The sequence below is a fragment of the Oncorhynchus clarkii genome, chromosome 28, assembly GCF_045791955.1.
Source record: "Oncorhynchus clarkii lewisi isolate Uvic-CL-2024 chromosome 28, UVic_Ocla_1.0, whole genome shotgun sequence".
In the NCBI taxonomy this organism is placed as follows: domain Eukaryota; kingdom Metazoa; phylum Chordata; class Actinopteri; order Salmoniformes; family Salmonidae; genus Oncorhynchus; species Oncorhynchus clarkii.
Window position 1 is genome coordinate 27101862 of NC_092174.1, and position 22706 is coordinate 27124567.

General features: G+C 40.3%; 1 protein-coding gene across 2 annotated transcripts in view; it reads left to right on the forward strand.

The window, feature by feature from the left end:
* LOC139387386 (phosphatase and actin regulator 1-like) overlaps nucleotides 1-22706 on the forward strand; it is a 60739-nt gene that overhangs the window by 12884 nt on the left and 25149 nt on the right. For both annotated transcript variants that reach the window (XM_071133531.1, XM_071133532.1), the window contains exons 2-3: nucleotides 1668-1832; nucleotides 17765-17845. In XM_071133531.1, coding sequence (XP_070989632.1) covers nucleotides 1668-1832; nucleotides 17765-17845 — 246 coding nt within the window. The remainder of the gene's footprint in view (nucleotides 1-1667; nucleotides 1833-17764; nucleotides 17846-22706) is intronic.

Genomic DNA, 22706 nt, shown 5'->3' on the forward strand with positions numbered 1-22706 from the left:
GTATCCTATCTATTGCATCTTAGCCGCTCACTGCTCATCCATATATTTTATACTTATACATTATTCCTTTACTAGATTGTGTGTATTAGGTTTTGTTGTGGAATTGTTCATGTTAGATACTGCTGCACTGTCGGATGTAGAAGCATTTCACTTCACTCGCAATAACATCTGCCAAACGTGTATGTGACAAATACAATTTGATACAGTTGATCATGCTATACTGAGGCAGAGATTGTCGAGCGTAGGTCTTTCTGAGCATGGTTTACTATCTGATAGAACTCAATTTAATGGGCTCATTTCTGTTCAATTGTCTCTCTGTAATGGTGTGCCCCAGGGCTCTGTACTTGGTCACCTCTTCACTATTATAAATAATTTAGACGTGCAAAATGTGCAACTTCACTTATGCTGATACTGTTATTTTTTATTGTGCCTCGTGTCTCACAAAAGCTTTACAGAACTAAAACTGCTTTTTATACTGTTCAACATACCTTTGTATCAATTGAAACCCATCCTCAATGCTGACTAAACTAATGGTGTTTTCTAAAGCAAGAAATAGACCTGAATCTCACCTTTTACTACCTCTCAGGGCAATGAGATTGAGGCAATATGCCTGCGAGCCACTGCAGCCCTTCATGATAGGTTCAGATTTTGTGGCCCCCATCAAATTTGCCCATCCCTGCTCTAAAATAATCACATTCCTTGACTTTGTTACTGATTAACATTTTGTATATATGCTAATCATGACTCGGCTGATTCCCTGCAAGTGCCCAGGTTTCTGTGTAACTTGAGTCAAGTATTTAATTTTTTCTTGGTGGCGTTTGTCATGTTAGTTCTACTTCTCAGCGGACATGTTCGTGTATAGCCCTTTTTTCCTGCAGGATCTTTATTTATTTCTCTGCTATTGATGATGTACTGGTTTGAAATGAGGAAGGCCTGTGAATATTGTTATACTTTAAGATCTTTGATTGGTTGATCTGGAATTTGTTACAGGAAGTAATCTTGCTGGTCATGTTAGCATAGTAGCTAAGTGTAACACATTATCTCATGGGAATAAGCTAAATAGGTTTAAACTTTCTCAAATGCTAAGGTTTAAGCACATTTTAATCCTGTTCAATGTAGAGTTGATACTTATGTGGATTACAGTAGCCTAGGTCTACAACACTGTTTCATCCGGACAAGTCTGAGTGAATCGTTTTTAATATGGATGCTATTAACTTGAACATTGTCTTCAACTACTCCTCTTGATGGTATTGAAAACAACATCAAATGAAGAGAAAAGCTCTAGTGACTATAAGGAGCTTGTAAATAGGACTATTTCTCCCTGGCCTGATATTGCGTGTCTGTTTCTTGGCAAGCTAGTACAAACTAATCCGCAGCTTCCTGCTGTTCAGATTTGGAATATATCATGCTAACACACAGGTCTATTTACCCATGCCAGATCACATCATTGAGGAAGGCCAGTTGGCATATCTTTATTTCTACACTGGAGTCTTATCAGAGACTCTTCAGTGGTTTTACTGCTGTTGAAATTTCATTTATTTGATTTGTTTGTGAGACCACGCACAACAAATATGACAACGGATTTAGCTATCGAATTCCATCTGTGGTCCCTGAATATAGCAGAATGCTAACTAACCAGCCACTCTTTCCATTCTGTGCCCCTATAGCAGAGGAGGTTGAAAGGCGGTCCGCAATGCGTTCCGAGTCTCTGGTCTCTGGCACACACACCCCGCCCATCCGCCGTCGGAGCAAGTTTGCCACTCTGGGCCGTCTCTTGAAGCCCTGGAAGTGGAGGAAGAAGAAGAGTGAGAAGTTCAAGCAGACCTCTACCGGTAAGGGACACACAAACGCAAAACACACACCGCCTTCTGTCCCTCAATGTACCGCTCCCTTATTTATAGCCTCCTAGGTATATCTCCAGTCTTTTAATCCTATATCCTCTACCTAAAACTGTTTGAATATTTAATCATGCAGTAAAGATTGAGCAACGTGCTGCTCTGAAATGATTTGCTGCTATTGTTTTTCTAAATGCATCAGGAAAATATATTTTCTTGTTCCGCGCTTGCCAATCCAGAGGTCTGTAACAGTCAGGGGCATGTGAAGGGCACACATTCTTCATTATACTGCACATGTCCTTGGTTTTCTACAGCATTTATTTTCTACTAGCCATGGTGTGTATTCTCCTAACAATCTGACCTCTTCCCCTGACGATCCACTGCACATGAAAAGATTGGAAAGATGTGTTCTGAATCAGCTCCCTCACTTTGAATTTATATTGGGTCAGTTAGGTACAGAGCTGAACTCCTGTCTATATTTGGGTTCCTGCTCCTCCAGGCTCTGGTGATGGCTTTGTTATCCTTCTCTGTTCCCAAGAGTTTTCTTCCCTGAAGCTGTGCTGGGTAGAACTGGATTTTATGGTGCTTTTGTTAGTGGTCAAATGTCCTATGAATGCAGTTGATATTGATCAGTCAGTAATTCATTGAGCTTGGCAGTGATGCGATATGCACTTTAACGTTTTGTGTATTTACATATAGTAACTTTAATATTCCAAACGGATATGACAGTCTCACCATTAAGGATTCTAGCTTCAAGGTTGAGGGCTGCTAAACTGTGACTGTCACCTTCCCCTCCAGTGCTCTAGCCTTGGGCCCTCAGCCTTGCCTTTCTATCCCTGGGGACACTGACACGAGTGAATGCTGACACCTTGACTTTACAACGACTCATCATTTTCTGCTGGCCACCATCTTTTTCTCACACATACTTTGTATGCATAATGTTGACTGCATATTTGAGCAAATTTTTTTTGTTGTCTCCCCTTTCTCCTGAGCAAAACAGAGCAGCAGAATCTAACAAAGGGAGTTTTTTTGTGTTAAATCGACAGTAAAACCCAATGGATAAGACTACTCTCTCTGTGTAGTATTATTTTGTTTAGTCTTATTCCTACTGTTTACACTAATGGCAGCATAATGGTATATTGTGACCTACTAGCTTTTCCCATTGGACTGGCTTCTGTAAGAGCTTTTCACTTCAGTCCCTTTCTACACTGAGGACACTTATTGTTCCAAACACTGCATAGAACATTGTAGTTGGTTGTTTGAATACATATAGTTTCTTTGTTGCAAATGCATTTTATGTTAGGATGGCTCTGTGAGGAGTTGGAACCAGGGAAGGCTATATGGAGACTGCTGAGCTCATCATGACTTACAGCAGTGACCTTGGTTGCCCCCTGACCATTGAGCAGAAGTAGTGCACCAGGTTTACTCCATCAGTCAGTTGTTCAAGGCCGTCACTGACGGATGGTTGGAAGTGTTCAGTAGGTTACACCATAGCAAAACCTTTTGCAAAAACTCAAATCAATGATCTTATTGGATTAGTTCAGCTATTACCAAGTTTTTTTCTTTTGTGGTTGTTCTTGTTTATGATGTTCATCATGATCATTGGGACTGTGACTGCAGGCAAGAAGCAGACAAGCTGCTGGGCATGCAGATGTTCTAACCAGGTAATTGGAGAATGTGCATGTGGATTATGTATTCTAGTCAGGCAGATGAAGGCCAGCTCTGGGGGGCTATACTCATAACTCCAGGAGTGGGCTAGCCACAGTGCTCAAAGTCCTGAAAGCCTTGCCTCCTGTCCCTTTGGTTAGTCAGGCCACAGTGTTCTTATGGTAACATAATGCTATTGAAACTAGAGGTTCATGGATCAAGCTTTATTCCTTGGGAGTGTGGGGCACTAATCTGACCACTCCTGGGTTTGTTGTTCTATTGAAAATATAGAGTATGTTTTTAATGACACTGAAAATACAGTACAAACATGCAGATTTTGGAATCCTTTTGTTTTTCATGTTCTGTAGACCTTATTTAAAAATGCTTCATACACCATGATTGGGTTTATGTTCAGGATGTACAGGGGTCCTTCGGCTGTATTTGTCTTGAGTCAATTAGTATTTAACCCCTTTTTTTTGTTAGGGCAAGCCTACATAAATCATGAGTAAAAATTTGCTTCACAAGTTGCATGGACTCTGTGTGTAGTAAGTGTTGTTAACATGCTTTTCTTAATGTCTACCTCATTTCTGTACCCCACACATACACGGGATCTGTAAGGTCCCTCAGTTACGCAGTGAATTTTAAACACCAATTCAACCAAAGACCAGAGTGGTTTTCCAATGCCTCGCAAAGAAGGGCATCTATTGGTAGATGGGTAAAAAAAAAGTTATTACACTTTGGATGGTGTATCAATACACCCAGTCACTACAAAGATGCAGGCGTCCTTCCTAACTCCGTTGTTGGAGAGGACTGAAACCGCTCAGGGATTTACAAGCATTTCGCTACACCTGCTATAACATCTGCTAAACACACGTATGTGACAAATAAAATTTGATTTCACCATGAGGCCAAAGGTGACTATAAAATAGTTAGTTCTCATATGACAGCCATTAAACTCTGAGGATGGATCAACAACATGGTAGTTAATCCACAATACTAACCTAAATGACAAGGAAGCCTGTACAGAATAAAAAATATTCTAAAACATTCATCCTGTTTGCAAAAAATGTGGCAAAGCAATTAACTTTTTGTTCTGAATACAAAGTGTTCGGGGGAAATCCAATAGAACACGTTACGGAGTACCACTCACCATACTTTCAAGCATAGTGGTGGCTGCATCATGTTATGGGTCTGATTGTAGTCGTTAAGGACTGGCGTTTTTCAGGATAAAAAACAAAACAATGGTGGTTGTCTGCTTTCCACTAGAGATGATGAATTCACCTTTCAGCAAAAAAATAACCTAAACAATATACATTGGCGTTTGTTACCAAGACTGAATGTTCCAAAGTGGCCGAGTTAGTTGTGACTTAAATCTATGGCAAGACCTAAAACAAAATGCTTGTCTAGCAATGATCAACCAATTTGACAGGGCTTGAGAATTCTGAAAATAATCATAGGCAAATGTTTTGTTCAACTACTGTCTCTAAGCTAGCTGTAGCTTTGATTTCAGTACTAGATTCATTCTCTGATCCTTTTGATTGGGTGGACATGTGAGTTCATGCTGCAAGAGCTCTGATAGGTTTGAGGACGTCTTCTGGAAGTTGTCATAATTACTGTGTAAGTCTATGGAAGGGGGTGAGAACCACGACCCTCCTAGGTTTTGTATGGAAGTCAATGTACCCGGAGGAGGACTGAAACTAGTTGTCCTCTGGCTACACCATGGTACTACCCTACAATGTGCTGTTGAGGCTACTGTAGACTTTCATTGCAAAATAGTGTGTTTTTTAAACAATTATTTGGTGAAGTGAATATTGTAAAATATCCTTTAGATAAATAACTATACTATTTCTATTTTTATGAAATTCACTTTTCTCCCTGGAGGAGCCTCCACTGGTGTAGATTTAGTGAGACAAAATCCATTCCATTTTGAATTCCGGCTCTAACAACCCCTTGACTAATGTGGAATTAGTCAAGAGGTATAAATACTTTCTGAAGGCACTGTTAAAAAATGTTTTTTAAAAGGGCAACTAAAAGTAATGCCACCAGAGACAATGACGGCCTACCCCTGCCAAACCCGGGTGATACTGGGCCAGTTGTGTGCCGCCCTATGGGACTCCCAATCACGGCAGGTTGTGATACAGCCTGGAATTGAACTAGGGTCTGTATTGACACCTAGAGCACTGAGATGCGATGCCTTAGACCGCTGCGCCACTCGGGAGTGTTATCACTAGCGTACAAACCTTGTCCTGATCTTAAACACCGATGCTTCCCTTGCCTTAACTTCCAGATGCGAGAGCCACAACATCTGTGACACAAGACAGCATGAAAGTTTTACTTTGGTTTTGTGAGGCTAACGGGTGAGTGAATTGCCTCGCTAAAAGCCTCACTTCGTCCCGGGGCTTGATACTGTAGGGAACGCTCTGTCTCCTATCTGGGTCAATTCACAGCAGAATGGATTTCTCTCTAAAGCTAAGCGTAGCACTTGCAAGTCGATGCTGTTGGAGTGTATTCAATGATGCCAGTTTCATTTAATATGCTCTGAGAAGCGTCTCTCCAATGAATTCATAATCCCCTCATCTTGGTGCAGATCATGAGTAGCTAGCTTGGTCATGATTGCCAAGATTTACTGTGAATGGACTGTGGCAATAATAACTGACTTCACATTGTCACTTGTTCATGCTCTGGGTTTGAACCAACTCACACTAGTGGAAACGTAATGTAGCCTAGCCTACAGTTGAATTTGTTTTCAATATAATTCTGGAACAGGGCAACAAGTAGTGATTTACAACATTTTGTAGTTAGAAGCTGTTCAGTGTTCACAGAAAACATAAGTGTACAGTGATATCCTTTGTCCACATTTTTTAGAACTGCATGTTTGTGACAAACCTGAAGACCTAGCTGGCTGAGGCGTGTTGCAAAGCAGTGTAATCATGGCGACGCAAGCAGAGTTTTCATCTTTTGGTAATTACTTTTTCATTTTGATCAAATTGAAATGTAATCACAGAACATGTTACTGAACATGTAACATTTTCAGACACACAACCACCCTCTGACCCATTTTTACCTCAATGTTCAGCTTGGAATCATCTGAAATATTGTGACGCTAGTCTGTTCTGATTTATAAATTCAAGTCATGCTAATCGGAGTAACAATGTCTCTGCTGGGTAAAATAATGTAGCCGTTTTGAAAGTTACTTTAAGCCTTATATATGTTCTGTCTAGTGTTTAGATTTCTATGAAATGACTTACTTAAATTATAAATGTACTTTTTTGGGAAGGAAAACTGTTAAAGTAGCTTCTGTGGTGGAATGGTGTGGGTGTACCCCAACAACAGAATGGTGTGGGCGTATACTGGTGGTTTAAAAATATTAATTCATATTGTTGCTACCAGATCCACCAAAAAAATCTGATGTTTTTTTATTTCTGGTGGTGCTACATTTGGCTAGCACAGCAAAGAACTACAGAGCTTGTTATGTGAAGGTAGAGAAAGATCAGTTTACCTTGTTAAGCCAACTATATAGATTAATTTCTCACCACCGCCAACAATCACTAAACTAAATGTAGCTAGCAATAGTCTGACATAGGGCTGGGCGGTATACCAGTATTGATGCAAGGACCGGTTTGTTTTTACTTGACCTTCTATACCGGTATTTGAATGTTTGGTTTGTTAAATGTGTAGCGTCCATCTTTATAGTTTACTTCGCTACTGGAGTCATCTCTCCACTCTCTCTCTATGCCGCTTTCCACACAGGTCTAGCCACGCCCCCTGTCACTCAAGGAGAGCATTTGATGTTCCTCAACCACGAGACACTTGCGTTCAGTCTGCATGGTCAATGCACCATATGCAACACTGTTGCTGACAACTTTGCAGTTGTCACTTTGCTTCTTAATATAAATCTACTAGCATTAGTTTGTTTCTTACATCTAAAAACTAGTTTATTTTCTTAGCAAGTTGTTTCTAAATGTTGTTAGCCGCTAATGCTAATCGCTAGCAAATAAATGTACTGGGTAAGAGTAAGTGTAATTAAAAATAAGGCCCAGACTACTTGCCCATATTGTGCAGCCCTACGTGGTAGTGTGTAAATGATATCAAATGCAGAAATTTGAGAAGTTGCATTCAACAGTATAAAACAATCAGAATGAAGAAAGACCCATTGAAATCACTTAGAATACAAGCATGCTAAGCAGTCTGTAATTTGTCTCAAAACAGCAGAAGCGTCATTTCCATCAAACTTAACTGCTGGAAATGACAGAATGTGGAGGAAGTTACTTTTTACTTTTGACTTTTTTAAATTGGGCTTATTTAATCATGTTTTAAATTACTTTAATCTCAAATGCTCCAAGGTGCACCATTGGAAAACTTAAGTATTTCTTTGTGCTGTTTTGTGGCATCTTCTAAAAACAGAGGTCACCGACAGAAACAAAATAAAAAATGATCATATACGATACCAGGAACATCTGCAAAAAGACGGAGAGCATGTTGTCCGGTCCTCTGGCAGTCTCTATGGAGGTGCCACAGGGTTCAATTCTCGGGCCGACTCTTTTCTCTGTATAATCAATGATGTTGCTCTTGCTGCAGGCGATTCCCTGATCCACCACTACGCAGACGACACCATTCTGTATACCTCTGGCCCTTCCTTAGACACTGTGCTATCTAACCTCCAAACGAGCTTCAATGCCATACAACACTCCTTCTGTGGCCTCCAACGGCTCTTAAACGCTAGTAAAAACCAAATGCATGCTTTTCAACCGTTCGCTGCCTGCACCCGCATGCCCGACTAGCATCACCACCCTGGATGGTTCCGACCTAGAATATGTGGACATCTGTAAGTACCTAGGTGTCTGGCTAGACTGTAAACTCTCCTTCCAGACTCATATCAAACATCTCCAATCTAAAATCAAATCTAGAGTCGGCTTTCTATTTCGCAACAAAGCCTCCTTCACTCACGCCGCAAAACTTACCCTAGTAAAACTGACTATCCTACCGATCCTCGACTTCGGCGATGTCATCTACAAAATAGCTTCCAATACTCTACTCAGCAAACTGGATGCAGTTTATCACAGTGCCATCTGTTTTGTTACTAAAGCACCTTATACCACCCACCACTGCGACCTGTATGCTCTAGTCGGCTGGCCCTCGCTGCATATTCGTCGCCAAACCCATTGGCTCCAGGTCATCTACAAGTCCATGCTAGGTAAAGCTCCACCTTATCTCAGTTCACTGGTCACGATGGCAACACCCACCCGTAGCATGCGCTCCAGCAGGTGTATCTCACTGATCATCCCTAAAGCCAACACCTCATTTGACTTCCTTTCCTTCCAGTTCTCTGCTGCCTGTGACTGGAATGAATTGCAAAAATTGCTGAAGTTGGAGACTTATCTCCCTCACCAACATTAAACATCTGCTATCTGAGCAGTTAACCGATCGCTGCAGCTGTACATAGTCCATCGGTAAATAGCCCACCCAATTTACCTACCTCATCCCCATACTGTTTTTATTTATTTACTTTTCTGCTCTTTTACACATCAATACCTGCACATGACCATCTGATCATTTATCACTCCAGAGTTAATCTGCTAAATTGTAATTATTTGCCTACCTACACAATGTATATACAATTTTTCTACTGTGTTATTGACTTGTTTATTGTTTACTCCATGTGTAACTCTGTGTTGTCTGTTCACACTGCTATGCTTTATCTTGGCCAGGTCGCAGTTGTAAATGAGAACTTGTTCTCAACTAGCCTACCTGGTTAAATAAAGGTGAGATCAAATATATATATATATATATATATATATATATATTATATAATATATTTATATATATTATATAATATATATATATATTATATATATAATATATTTTATTATTATTTTTAATTAAAAGATACTGGAAGAAAAAAGAAGGGAGAAGTGATAGATATCGCTGCGCTTACAAAGCGAGAACAAAGAAGCAAGAAATGGAATAGAAATAGAAACGGAATAGAAGACAGACTATATAAAGAGAACAGTTGCAATGGAGACCTACCTATCAGGCAACAACACCTTAGTCACCAGATGACTTGCAGCCAGAACACAGGGCCATCATACCTGCCCTGATACCCCTTCCTCTTCTGCAACAAGAATGAGAATTCTAATACTTGCTGGAAGGACAAATGTTGGAAGAGGTCACTCAAAAACAGATCTTTGCATGACAAATGTCAAACTTGATAAAGCTTAACGTAAAACTGAGAAATACAAAAAAAAAAGGTATGATCAACTGATGAAGAAAATGGATAGACCAGATTCCCCAAAGACAAAACAGAAAATGAAGAGAACTCTGAACTTGAAGGATTTTATTGTTTCAAAATGCCATCATTGCAGAGTTAAAGCAAAAGTAGCAAAAAATGCGCAATGCCAAGGACAAACAAGTGGCTTCTAAAATGCTTTAAGAGGCAACATCCTGAGAAAGTATGGCCTGGTCAAAGCTGCAAACAGAAAATGTGGATTTTCAGCAAAAGCAACGAGGGCAAGTGAAAACAGGCCAACAAGTCTTCAATACTCCAGGAACAAGCAGTGTAACATAATTAGCACAGCTGCAAGAGAAAATCACTAGATTATATGAACGTGATGTCAACAGTAGAGCAACAACTGGGGGAAAAAGGACACACTTGCGGGAACAAGAAAAAAAAGCAGAAGCACTTCTTGAATGGCACAATTCAGAACCTTTATCAGGATTTTAAGAGGGAATATTCAGAGATTAAAATGTCCTAATATGAATTCTTTAAAATACGTATTTTTGGGTTGTCAAGGTTAGGGACACATGCCTCTGCAAAACCCACGCCAACCTCCAGTTCAGTTCATGGCGGATAAACTACAGTATCACAAAGTGATCAGCTGCAGCAACAATGAGAACCTTATTGAATCTTTGTGCTGTGAGAACCTGAAGAAAGAGTGCATGTACACAGTTATCCCTTTGCCAAGCCAAAGAGCTTAAACATCTTGACTTTGATGCTGGTGAGCAGACATTGTGGTTTGAGTGGAAAAACCAAGCTGAAGAGAGAGAAATGAGGAACAACAGAGGAAAACATGGAGAAGTTCACTGTACATTTGACAGTATAAGAAAAGGTGTGGGGCACACTGCATATTCTATTGGAGGACTTCTCCAAAGGATTGAAAGAAGTTGGGGAAACACATGTACAACATTCGACACCAATACTCCAAACTGAGAGAATTAAGAGAATCTGTGGAAAGAGGAGATCATTGTGCATATTGACTTTGCAGAGAACTCAGGGGCGCAACTTTCACTGGGGACGGGGGAATGCCCCCCTCCTCATTCTGAAATTGCATTTTTGTCCCATCCAGTTTCATCATTTGAATGTGAGGCAACTGTGTGCTTTAGGACCATGCAGACACCTCCGAGCGGTCGGGTAGGCTGTTTGAGTGTTTATCCGACTGAATAATACAAATTATAATAATTATTTCTCTCCCCCACTTCTAAAGCCAAAGTTGTGCCACAGAGAACTACCTGTGTAAATACACCAGTTAAATCCAGGCAGTTCACTTTGGTGATTCTCACATGCAGGTGACCCTCCACACCTGTGTTGGACATACCACAAATGATACCGTTTCACCGCTCACTGAGCTCTTCTATGCGGATGACCCCTCTGCAATCTGGGTTCATCTCTCAAAAACACTGGCCTACTTCCTTGAGGTCTGCCCCCTTTTGGAATCATACTTTTTCTTAAATGAATTAAACGCTCTACAATGGTTGTTCAAAATGTTTGCAATAAAATGTTTTCATTCTTTTTTTATTTTTACATGTCATTTCCACCACACCCATATTCTTAGGTAAATTAGTATATTTATAATTTAAAATTGATTTGTTTTAGTGAAATAATATGGTTGCTATCTCACAAAAAGGTTGGGTGGAAATATTCTTTATGATAAATATTTTCAGCTGTCAAAGGCAGGTTTATACATTCAGGAGTTGTGTTGAATTATTAATCTTAGGAAAACCTTAAAGCACTTGAATATTATTTTAACGCAAGTTAATGTACAAATGTATAAGAAATGTTATAAAATTGTATGATATTTAACTAAAATGGATGTTTAATAATGTGATGGAAATGACATTTGTCTATGGCTGTCTGAGGAAAAACGACAAATATATCAATTCCTGAATAGTACAATCACAGCCATTATCAGATATATTATTTCTAGACAAATCAAAGACAATTATAATACTGGTAAAATGGTGTTTCAATACATTTTAATTTCTGAAAGCTTGCCAGGCCAAAGTGCCTGAAGTTGCAGAATCACCCATGTATGTGTTGCCACCCCAGGGTCACGCAGTTCTCAAAGCAAATTTAGAACTTTTATTTTTAAACATACCGTCAAAACGTGTTTTCTATTTTTATAAATACTGTGTTAATATTTTGGCCATATCGCCCAGCCCTAGTCTGACAGACACATTGTTTGTTTATCAAACGTTGGCTAGCAGCAGTAATTATCCCACTATAACCCTCACTCTCCCTCACCAATCAGTCTCGCCTAGCTCTTGGTCTGCTTCCTCAAATGCAACTATATTTTACCCAGGTGTATTGCCTACTTAGTTTCAATTTAAGAAACATTCTGTAGTTTTAATGAACCGCTAGCTTTTGAGGCATGTACTATTGAGGCAATAGTACTGTTACGAGATCTACCTAGTGATTTGTTTACATGTAGTAAATCTAGACTCATTTTTTAAAATGCTAGCGCTCACCTTATGTTAATGTTGAACTGCATATTAAATTACACCAGGATAACATGAAGCAAACAAATTGCAACTATTTCAAGCAACATGTATTTTGAAATTAAATTAACCTTTATATTCCTTTCTGCACACCCTCATTATGGTGATATTTGATAAGGTCTCTGCCCTGTGCATGTCATCCTGAAGACTACCTTCATTACAAGGGTAGGGCTTTCACTAGCCCTTGATCATGACTCTGTTCCATTACATTACACAAGTCATTGGACGACGGCGTCCTCTGTAGCTCGGGCGGAACATTAACATGCATCACTTGCGGTATGGTTATGGAAGCATAAGGACCTTAACTTTCATATTACTGAGAAATCATTTTCAAAATACAATGTTAAATTGATACACACCTTGTTAGTGTTCCAACATTGCCATATTTCCATGTTAGAGCATTTGTTTACGGAAGACAAGAATACCTGTGCTTATGGGCTATCTAGCATGCTCCGAACACCTGTGTAAGTGTAACTCAAAGTAGTTTCGTCGGATGGAGACACCCTTAGCTGTTTGGCTCTTTGCAAAACTGCTGATGAAAGATAAGGGCCATATGTTTCGAAAGCTGTATCGCAAGTGAATATTGACATTTAGAAACGTGAACTGTAGGGAGAAGCCAATATGCCGCCTAGAGTTTGAGAGCTGGCACCAATCCATTTCATGACGGCATGTACAGTAGGAGTCAAATCTAGTTGGCCTCAATTGTCTAATGAAAATCCTACACACTGATCTTTCCAGTATCAGCCTTTTTAGTTATTAGCTAATTATTTTCCACACGTACATTCTCAGATGCGAGTGCTTTTCCTATTTGTATAATTTCAAATGAAGAAAACATCCCAATGTAAAGTGTGAGGATTTGCTAATCCTGTTTCAGTATAGAAATGACAAGCCACATGTACAAGTGCATTAGACATGCCCACGAGGCCAATACTAATCCCATGTCTGCATTTAGCATGCGTGTCATAAATAATCTCCCATCCACTGTCACCAAAAGGGTAGAGCACAGCTAGTGGAGGAAAGAGAAAAATACACTGAAGAGTGACCACAGTGAATGGTCACTTTATGACTAACCGGGCTAGGATGCAAACCCTAATCAAATATTACACTTGTAGCTAGCATGCCAACCACTGGAGGGTTCATTTCTAGATGGGATCCAAATTTTGTCCAATTTACATCAAGTTGATAGATCTTTTTTGCCTTTTAGCTAATCCTAACCCATTTTATAACCTTAACCTGCCTGCCATGTTAACTATCCTAACCTGTTGTGTAAATTCTCCAAAACCTGCTAGGAATAAGTACATTCTGACAAAAGCTGGACCCCTTCTAGCATTAACCCCTCCAATGGTTGGCATGCTAGCTACAAGTGTCATTTGATTAGGATTTGCGTCCCGGCCCACTAGAGGAGGACAGTGAGTGTAGCAGAATGAAGTAAATCAGTGCAAAATTGCAAAAGGAAATCAGCTGAGATGCTTATGCTATTAAAAATCTAGATGCATTCATGATAGACTACTACTCAAAGTATCAGGGGGATGACATCAGTGGTCACACCCCTCTCACCTACGCCACTGACTGTGACCGGCGTCAATGTAGCAGAGTTAAATACACAATGTATTCTGTGGGTGCTAGATCGACTCGGTTGTCTGCGCTGCTGCCTGCTGAGGTTGAAGCAGAGAAGGTCAGTGAGTGTAGCAGAGGGGTGAGTGCTAGGCTCTTTCTCAATTTATCCTCTCGATTCCTCTCCCCGCCTCCTAAAAACCCATTGGAGAAGGTCAGAGGGGAGGGACCTTATCCTCCAATACATTTGCACTGGGATGCGAGTAATCAAGGAAAGACCAAGTGAGACACAGCCCTAGTAGCCATTGTGGTGATGTTAGCCGCCCTGAGACTGAAAGTACTGTTATCCTAGACCAACCAAGATAATGGATGCTGCTTTGTGAGTATGAAGTGCTGTTGTAGACAGAGGTTGAATCCTAGGTCAGTCATACAGGAATTGTTACACCCACTAATAATCAAGGACATCCTCTGCAAATCTGTAATATCAGACAAAATGAGTGACAACCAGATAAAAAACGGGGAATGTTCAATGACCAAACTATTACTTTAATCAAATAATCAACACTTTCATGTCATGCAAAGGACGCTTGTGTAAATGGTTTGTGGGTAGACATTCATCTGACTCTTAACAAGATTGAATAGTTAAAGTGTCTAATACAAATAATATGCAGAATGTCAGGGCTGGCCTGGAACTGATACCTGCACAGAGTAGCTAGAGCTCTATAAGCAAGGTTGGCCATTCATGTTCTAGGTCTATGCATTGTTGCTTAACAGTACTTGTGTAGCGCTACAACTGACTCGTAATAGTAAACCAATAGCATATAACCCATTGGAGATATACCCTTCAATCTCTCCAGGACTTGGGACTTTCACAGGACTCTGTATCTGATGTTAGGAAACATAAAATAGACCAGGACTTGATACATTATTCTCAAGTGATAAATAACATTTGATATTTCATTGCAATTGTTTTCGTATTGCATTGGCAGTCCTCTCTTTGGGACTGTTCATTGGCTAGCTTAGCTACTAGCTAGCTAACATGGTTGTTTTTTAGCAGGTCAAGCTATTTAGCTGACGTTACCCATAAGATGGTTAACCAAACAACTTACCCGTGTGCTACACATCATGGCGCTGCTAACGTTACTATCCATGCAGGCAATGCCTGTTCGTCCCCGGCCATATGGACTATCCCACCCGTGACTACTATGGTCGAATGAAAATGTTGTTAATGAGAAAACAACTAGACTATGTTAGCTAGCTGTTTACAAACGCACTTAAGTTCTTTGGGGTTCTGGGGTTAACTTCCACTCATCCTCAAAGCTGTTAAAGGTGTGCTATATACTCCAGCATTTTGGATTTGATATCAAATGTTTTATGCGGCAACATTACAGAATGTCCCCTTCTGTTTTTACCGTTTTAGAAATTAAAGCACTTGATATATCTTGTCCCCCCATTTTGAAGGCGTCATAATTATTTGGACAAATACACTGTGTATTGGAGTAGTCAATAGTGTAGCATTTTATAACATATTCTAACACGCAAGGACTGTATCACGTTTGTGACTCAACATACTTGTTGGCTGCAGTTTGTTTTGATCGTTTCGAATTATGTTGTGCCTCAATAGAAATTAATGGTAAATGTATTGTCATTGGAGTCACTTCTATTGTAAATAGGAATTTAATATGTTTCTGAACACTTCTACATTAATGTGGATGCTACCATGATTATGTATAGTCATGACTTAATTGTGAATGATTAGTGAGATCCTATCACCAAAAAAATGCTAGCCTCCCCTGTTATTTGTAATGATTAGAGTTTAGCATGTTTTGGGGGTATGATGTTGCCGTGATTGGTGCTTTATCAAATGAGGCCATTTATCAAATGCGGACACACACCCAGTATAGGGTGGGAGGCAGGGTTGTGCTCAATTCTGAATTTTCAAATTGACTCCCATTCAACTCATGAGTTGAACATTTTAATTGGCCACACTCGACAGGATGTATAATTTCAGTCACCGGAAGTAGAATTCAATTCTGTGCAATTCAAAGAAATTCCACTCAGTCGTAGAACATGCGTTTCATTGACTCTGACAGGTCACACTTCCAGATACATTATTTTGTATAACTTTTCTCTGGAAACAATGTTATTTTACTCTTAACCTTAGAATAGCCACTTATATTTCCACCAACCATTTAATTTGTTTGGCTTCTTTTGTAAGGCTTTAGGGTCAATTGGAGGGTTAAACTAATGCATTTTGGACATATAATATTTTCCACATATTGAACAAAATGTAGGTCATAATGAAATATAATAATTTACGATCTTCACGTACAGGTGTTGTTTTCCTCGATCATTCATTTCCAGTTTGTCCTGAAGATCCAATATTTTATATGCATGTATGTAACGACATGTTTGTTTTGTGTACAGTATGTATTTGTATAGACTACACCTAAATATAGATTAAAAGAGGCATTTGAATTACAATTCTGTATCCTGTTTACTACTTCAATTCAAGAATTTGAGTCTCAATTCTGAATTGAGCACAACCCTGGTGGGAGTATAAAAAAATGTATCTGTGCTTTTTTATTCCTCTGCCTGTCTGCTGTACTAATCATGTCGGTTGATATCCTGCTCATGGCATTATATTTTGGTATAGCGGTCCAGTTCTTCAAAATATAATATTTTTGCACACTGCCCAATTTCCACTTCTCCCATCCCCAACGAGCTTCTCTGGCTAGTCTTTGAAATTTGGATGGTGAATTAAAACATCTGGATGTCCTGGAAGAGCTCATAATGTTGAACTTTATGCGATGTGACATATTAGAACACGGAGGTTCACTCTGACTGCAGAGACTCACAACAGTTTCTGACCTTTTTTTAAATGATTCTCATGTGTGCCTTCTGTTTGGGTTCTAGGTGTATTGGCCCTGGCCCCTACTGTCGAGAGAGCTGTAGCTCCTTATTACACCCACACACCACATCTGCACACATGCTATGCGTTTGAGTGCACACATACACATAGTCTCACTTCCAGAGCCGGTGGCCTGCAGGGAGATTGTTGCACAGTGTGCTGCTCAAGTGTTTTTGCTGATCCTCATTTTACATTCTTAATTGGTTCCTTTGCTGGGGTAGATTTAAAAATGTATATATATATTATTACTAACATGACGGTAAACTGCCTCTGTTCAGCCCAGCGATAAATGGTTAAGTCCCTCAACTGCTGAGATCTAAATATAGAAGCATTAACTTTGGGACATGCCTTCCCGATGTGCTCATACATAATGCATTACTCTGGGAGGTGATGTTGCATTACCTTTTGCCTTTTTTATTCTCATCATTCTCACAAATTAGGTTAACATCCTCCTTCATGCCTTTTGAAGATCTTCCTTGGCTTAAGGCTAGTGCTTTACAACTGGATTAGGTGTTCGTTTTGACTATTCAGAGGCCTCTTAATTTTTTCATTTCACTGCTAATTTTACATTGCTAATGAATTTGATGGGCAGTGGTCACCAGTTCATAATATTTTAGACTAAGTGAAAAGGAATATAAATAAAAATAAATCACCTGTCCTTCGTGTCCCCATGGTGAATGTATGACCTCTTCGGAATGTAGTGTGATGCATAGGACCCATGATTATCAGTGCCCCCAGAGTGCTTATGGCGTTAGGGTTCAGTCGCAAGTGTGCCAATCAATGTTGGGAAGCAAGTGAACACATTTATAGAAATAACCAGGGGAAAATGTTTCAATATTTAACATATTGATTACATGGGTGATGCTGATCCCAAAATAAAACTCATCCATGTTTTCCTAATCTTCTGATTTGGCTCTATTAAAATCTGTTCAAGGATTTACTGTAGGTTTGATATCGAAGATGGTTTGCCTGTTTTTCCATATACGAATGCTCATGCACACACACTCTTGATTTGATATGATTTAACAATCATGTTTCCCCTCAGCGTTGGAGAGGAAGATGTCGGTAAGGCAAAGCAGAGAAGAGCTGATCAAGAGAGGTGTGCTGAAAGAGATCTTTGAGAAAGGTGAGATGCTTTCCTCATTCACTTCATCATGTGCTATAAAGAAATAATGGTTTTGGTCATCTCTCATCGTTTTGTTGAGCCTACAGTGAATGAGTGTGTGTGAACTGAGCTGCGTGAATGTGACTTGGGTGTTCTGCTCAGCTAAATGCCAAATTCCATCACTTTCAGAAAGTCATTCACTCATGCTACATACATATTGAGTACTCAAAATATAGAACATTTAGCAGATTGAGACTGTGCGAATACTACTGGTCAAAGGTTTTTGGACACCTACTCATTCAAGGGTTTTTCTACATTGAAGACGTCAACTATGGAATCATGTAGCAACCAAAAAAGTTTTAAACAAATCTAAATATATTTGAGATTCTTCAAATAGCCACCCTTTGCCTTGATGACAGCTTTGCACACTCTTGGCATTCTCTCAACCAGCTTTGAGGTAGTCACCTGAATGCATTTCAATTAACAGGTGTGCCTTAAATGAATTTGTGGAATTTCTTTCCTTCTTTAATGCGTTTGAGCCAATCAGTTGTGTTGTGACAAGGTAGGGCTGGTATACAGAAGATAGCCCTATTTGGCAAAATACCAAGTCCATATTATGGCAAGAACTGCTCAAATAAGCAAAGAGAAACAATAGTCCATTGCCTGACCCTCATGTCTTAAAGTAATCTGGAACATTACAAGAACTTTGAAAGTGAATTAAAGTACAGTCGCAAAACGGGTCAAGCGCTATGATGAAACTGGCTTTCATGAGACCGTCACAGGAAAGGAAGACCCAGAGTTACCAGCCTCAGAAATTGAATGCCAAATAAATGCTTCAGAGTTCAAATAACAGACCCATCTCAACATCAACTGTTCAGAGGAGATTGTGTGAATCAGGCCTTCATGGTTGAATTGCTGCAAAGAAACCACTACTTAATGACACCAATAAGAAGAGACTTGCTTGGGCCAAGAAAAATGAGCAATTGACATTAGACCGGTGGAAATTTGTCCTTTGGTCTGGAGTTCAAATTGGAGATTTTTGGTTCCCAACCGCTGTGCCTTTGTAAGACCCGGTGTGGGTGAACGGATGACCTCTGTGTATTTCCCACCGTAAAGCATGGAGGAGGAGGTGTAATGGTGTGGGGGTGCTTTGCTAGTGACACTGTCTGATTTTATTTAGAATTCAAGACCCACTTAACCAGCATGGCTACCACAGCATTCTGCAGCGATAAGCCATCCCATCTGGTTTGGGCTTAGACGATCATTTGTTTTTCAACAAAACGATGACACAACACCTCCAGGCTGTGTAAGGGCTATTTTACCAAAGGAGAGTGATGGAGTGCTGCGTCAGATGACCTGGCCTTCACAATCCCCCAACCTCAACCAAATTTGAGATGGTTTGGTATGAGTCGGATCGCTGTGTGAAGGAAAAGCAGCCAACAAGTGCTCAGCATATGTGGGAATTCCTTCAAGACCGCTGAAAAAGCATACCAGGTGAAGCTGGTTGAGAAAAGGCCGAGAGTATGCAAAGTTGTCAAGGCAAAATGTGGATATTTGAAGAATCTCAAATATAAAATATATGTTTTTGATTTGTTTTACACTTTTCTTTTCTTGGTTACATGATTCCGTCTGTGTTCTTTCATAGTTTTGATGTCTTCACTATAGTCTACAATGTTAAAAAATAAAGAAACCCTTGAATAGGTGTACTAAAACTTTTGTCTGATTTGTTTTATCTAAACATGTTTTGGATCTGACAGAGGTTCTCCCCCCCTGTTGGTCAGGATATCTTCTGAGGAAGTAGAAAGTCCATCAGGGTTTAAGAGATGCTGTTAAGTTGAGCTGATGGGTGAAGTAAGCATTCTGCCTCCCTCTCTGTGGACAACTTGTCAGAACACAAGCCAGTTTCCTAAACCATTGCTATACTACTGGTACTTACTGCTGGCTACAATAAATATAGAGCTGTTCGATCGGGTTCAATTCCGGGCTCTGGCTGGGCCACTCAAGGACATTGAGACTTGTCCCGAAGTCACTCTTGCATTGTCTTGGCTGTGTGCTTAGGGTCGTTGTCCTGTTGGAAGGTAAACCTTCACCCCAGTCTGAGGTCCTGAGCGCTCTGGAGCAGGTTTTCATCAAGGATCTCTCAGTACTTTGCTCCATTCATCTTTCCCTAGTTTCCCAGAAGCTGCAACTAAAAAACATCCCCACAGCATGATGCTGCCGCCACCATGCTTCACCGTAGGGATGGTGCCAGGTTTCCTCCAGACATGGTGCTTGGCATTCAGGCCAAAGAGTTCCATCTTTTTTTCATCAGACAAAAGACTCTTGTTTCTCATGGTCTGAGAGTCTTTCGGTGCCTTTTGGCAAACTCCAAGCGCGCTGTCATGTGCCTTATGCTGAGGAGTGGCTTCCGTCTGGACACTCTACCATTAAAGGCCTGATTGGTGGAGCGCTGCAGAGATGGTTGTCCTTCTGGAAGGTTCTCCCATCTCCATAGAGGAAGTCTGGAGCTCTGTCAGAGTGACCATCGGGTTCTTGGTCACCTCCCTGACCAAGGCCCTTCTCGCCCGATTGCTCAGTTTTGCTGGGCGGCCAGCTCTAGGAAGAGTCTGGGTGGTTCCAAACTTCTTCCATTTAAGAATGATGGAGGCCACTGTGTACTTGGGGACCTTCAATGCTGCAGAAATGTTTTGGTACCCTTCCCCAGATCTGTGCCTCTACACAATCCTGTCTCTGAGCTTTTTGGACAATTCCTTTGACCAGTGAGTGTGCAGAGTCACTGCAAGAGTCAGTGCAACAAAAAATAAAGGGCGTTCAAAGCATAAGTCCGGCCATTTAATTAATAATACATCTGCTGTCACTGGAGTAGCTTGTTTATCTTTTTCCATTTTACCAATCCAGTCTCATCCTGAATAAGATGTTTGTTTGTTAGTTTATATCACCACTTAACTCTTTTTGGGAAAATCCACTTTTTCTTTTATGCTGAAAATGATTTGTTCTGATTGTGGGGAATAGTTGCAAGTAGTTTTTATACTCGTCACTGAAGAACCTGAAATGAAGTATGACTTGAGTTATTGAACAGAGTAGGAGGTGCCTTGCCAGTGCTGCTGGCATAAATGGTTGATGTATGTTTTCTGGGTGAAGGTCTTATGAGACTTGCCATTAGCTGTCGTCCGAAAGGGAAAATAGATTGAATTTCATTAATCAGAATTGATTTAATCACATCAGTTCCCAAAACATTTGTTAATCTCTCCTCTGATTTGGCTGCTGGCGTGTAATCAGCTTTTAACTGGCTGACACTGGAGTGGTGCTGCATGTGCCTGGATTTAATGTAACACCCCAACTGTCTGTCTCCAAACCCTCCTACTGTAGCACTCACATGGGAGTGTTGGTTAATGAAAATGACAGCAATAGTGATAATATAAGTTGTTTTCTACAATAGGAATGGTTATTTTTGTAGTAGTGTTCCAAATCACCCTTCATCCTTTGTATTGGTAGCACCTGGGAAAGGGAGAGAATTGTCTGATCCCTCTCAAACCTTGTTCTTGTATTGGAACGATTGTTTCTCAGCCTGATTTTGCTCGTGCTGTATTAGGCTTACTCATTGCATCTCAGCTTTCGTGGTCCTTAGAAACAACGGCCTCTTACCTGACAGTGTGCACGAGGAAAAGACTAAGTCAACCAAGACAAGTTGCACTACTGCAATTAACTTGTGGTCATTTGACAGCCCATATGAGGTCCCATGTGTCATACATCAGTCTGTCTCCCTACCAGGTTTCCCAGTAACACCTCCAAGGTGTTGCAGTCATTATGCAACCATTTCATAACTTTTTTGATGTGTGAGGATTTGGTCCAATAGAAGCCGTCAGACCTGAAGTGACGGGAACAAGACACTCTGGTGCGTTGCGGATGTCACAACAAGAAATGATGGGCGCAAAACACCTGTGTGGGAGGATTTCTGTATGTTCTCACTGAATGTACAAAACATTAAGAACACTTGATCTTGCTATGAGACTGACTAGGTGAATCCAGGTAAAAGCTATGATTCCTTATTGATGTCACTTGTTAAATCCACCTCAATCAGTGTAGATTAAAAGTAGAAGAGAGGTTAATGAAGGATTTTTAAGCCTTGGGACAATTCAGACATGGATTGTGAATGGGTGCCATTGAGGATGAAGGGGTCATAAAAAATATTTAAGGCCTTTTGAACGGGGTATGGAAGTATGTGCCAGGCGTACCAGTTTGTGTCAAGAACTGCAATGCTGCTGGGTTTTTGACGTTCAACAGTTTCCTGTGTGTATCAAGAATGGTCCACCACCCAAAGGACATCCAGCCAATTGACACAATTCAAATTGTATTTGTCACATAAACATAGTTAGAAGATGTTAATGCGAGTATATCGAACTGCTTCTGCTCCTAGTTCCGACAGTGCAGTAATATCGAAGTAATTTAACAATTAGCCAACAACTACCTAATATACACAAATCTAAAGTTAAGGTGCAATAGATGGTATAAACTCCGCAAAAAAATAACCCATCCCTGTCTTTCAAAGATACTTCGTGAAAATCCAAATAACTTCACAGATCTTCATTGTAAAGGGTTTTAATTACTGTTTCCCATGCTTTTTCAATGAACCATAAACAATTAATGAACACGCACCTGTGGAACGATCGTTAAGACACTAACATCTTACAAACGGTAGGCAATTAAGGTCACAGTTTAGTACACTAAAGAGGCCTTTCTACTGACTTTGAAAAACACCAAAAGAAAGATGCCCAGGGTCCCTGCTCATCTGCGTGAACGTGCCTTAGGCATGCTACAAGGAGGCATGAGGACTGCAGGTTTATTGACCTGTGGCCAGGTCAATAAATTGCGTACTGAGACG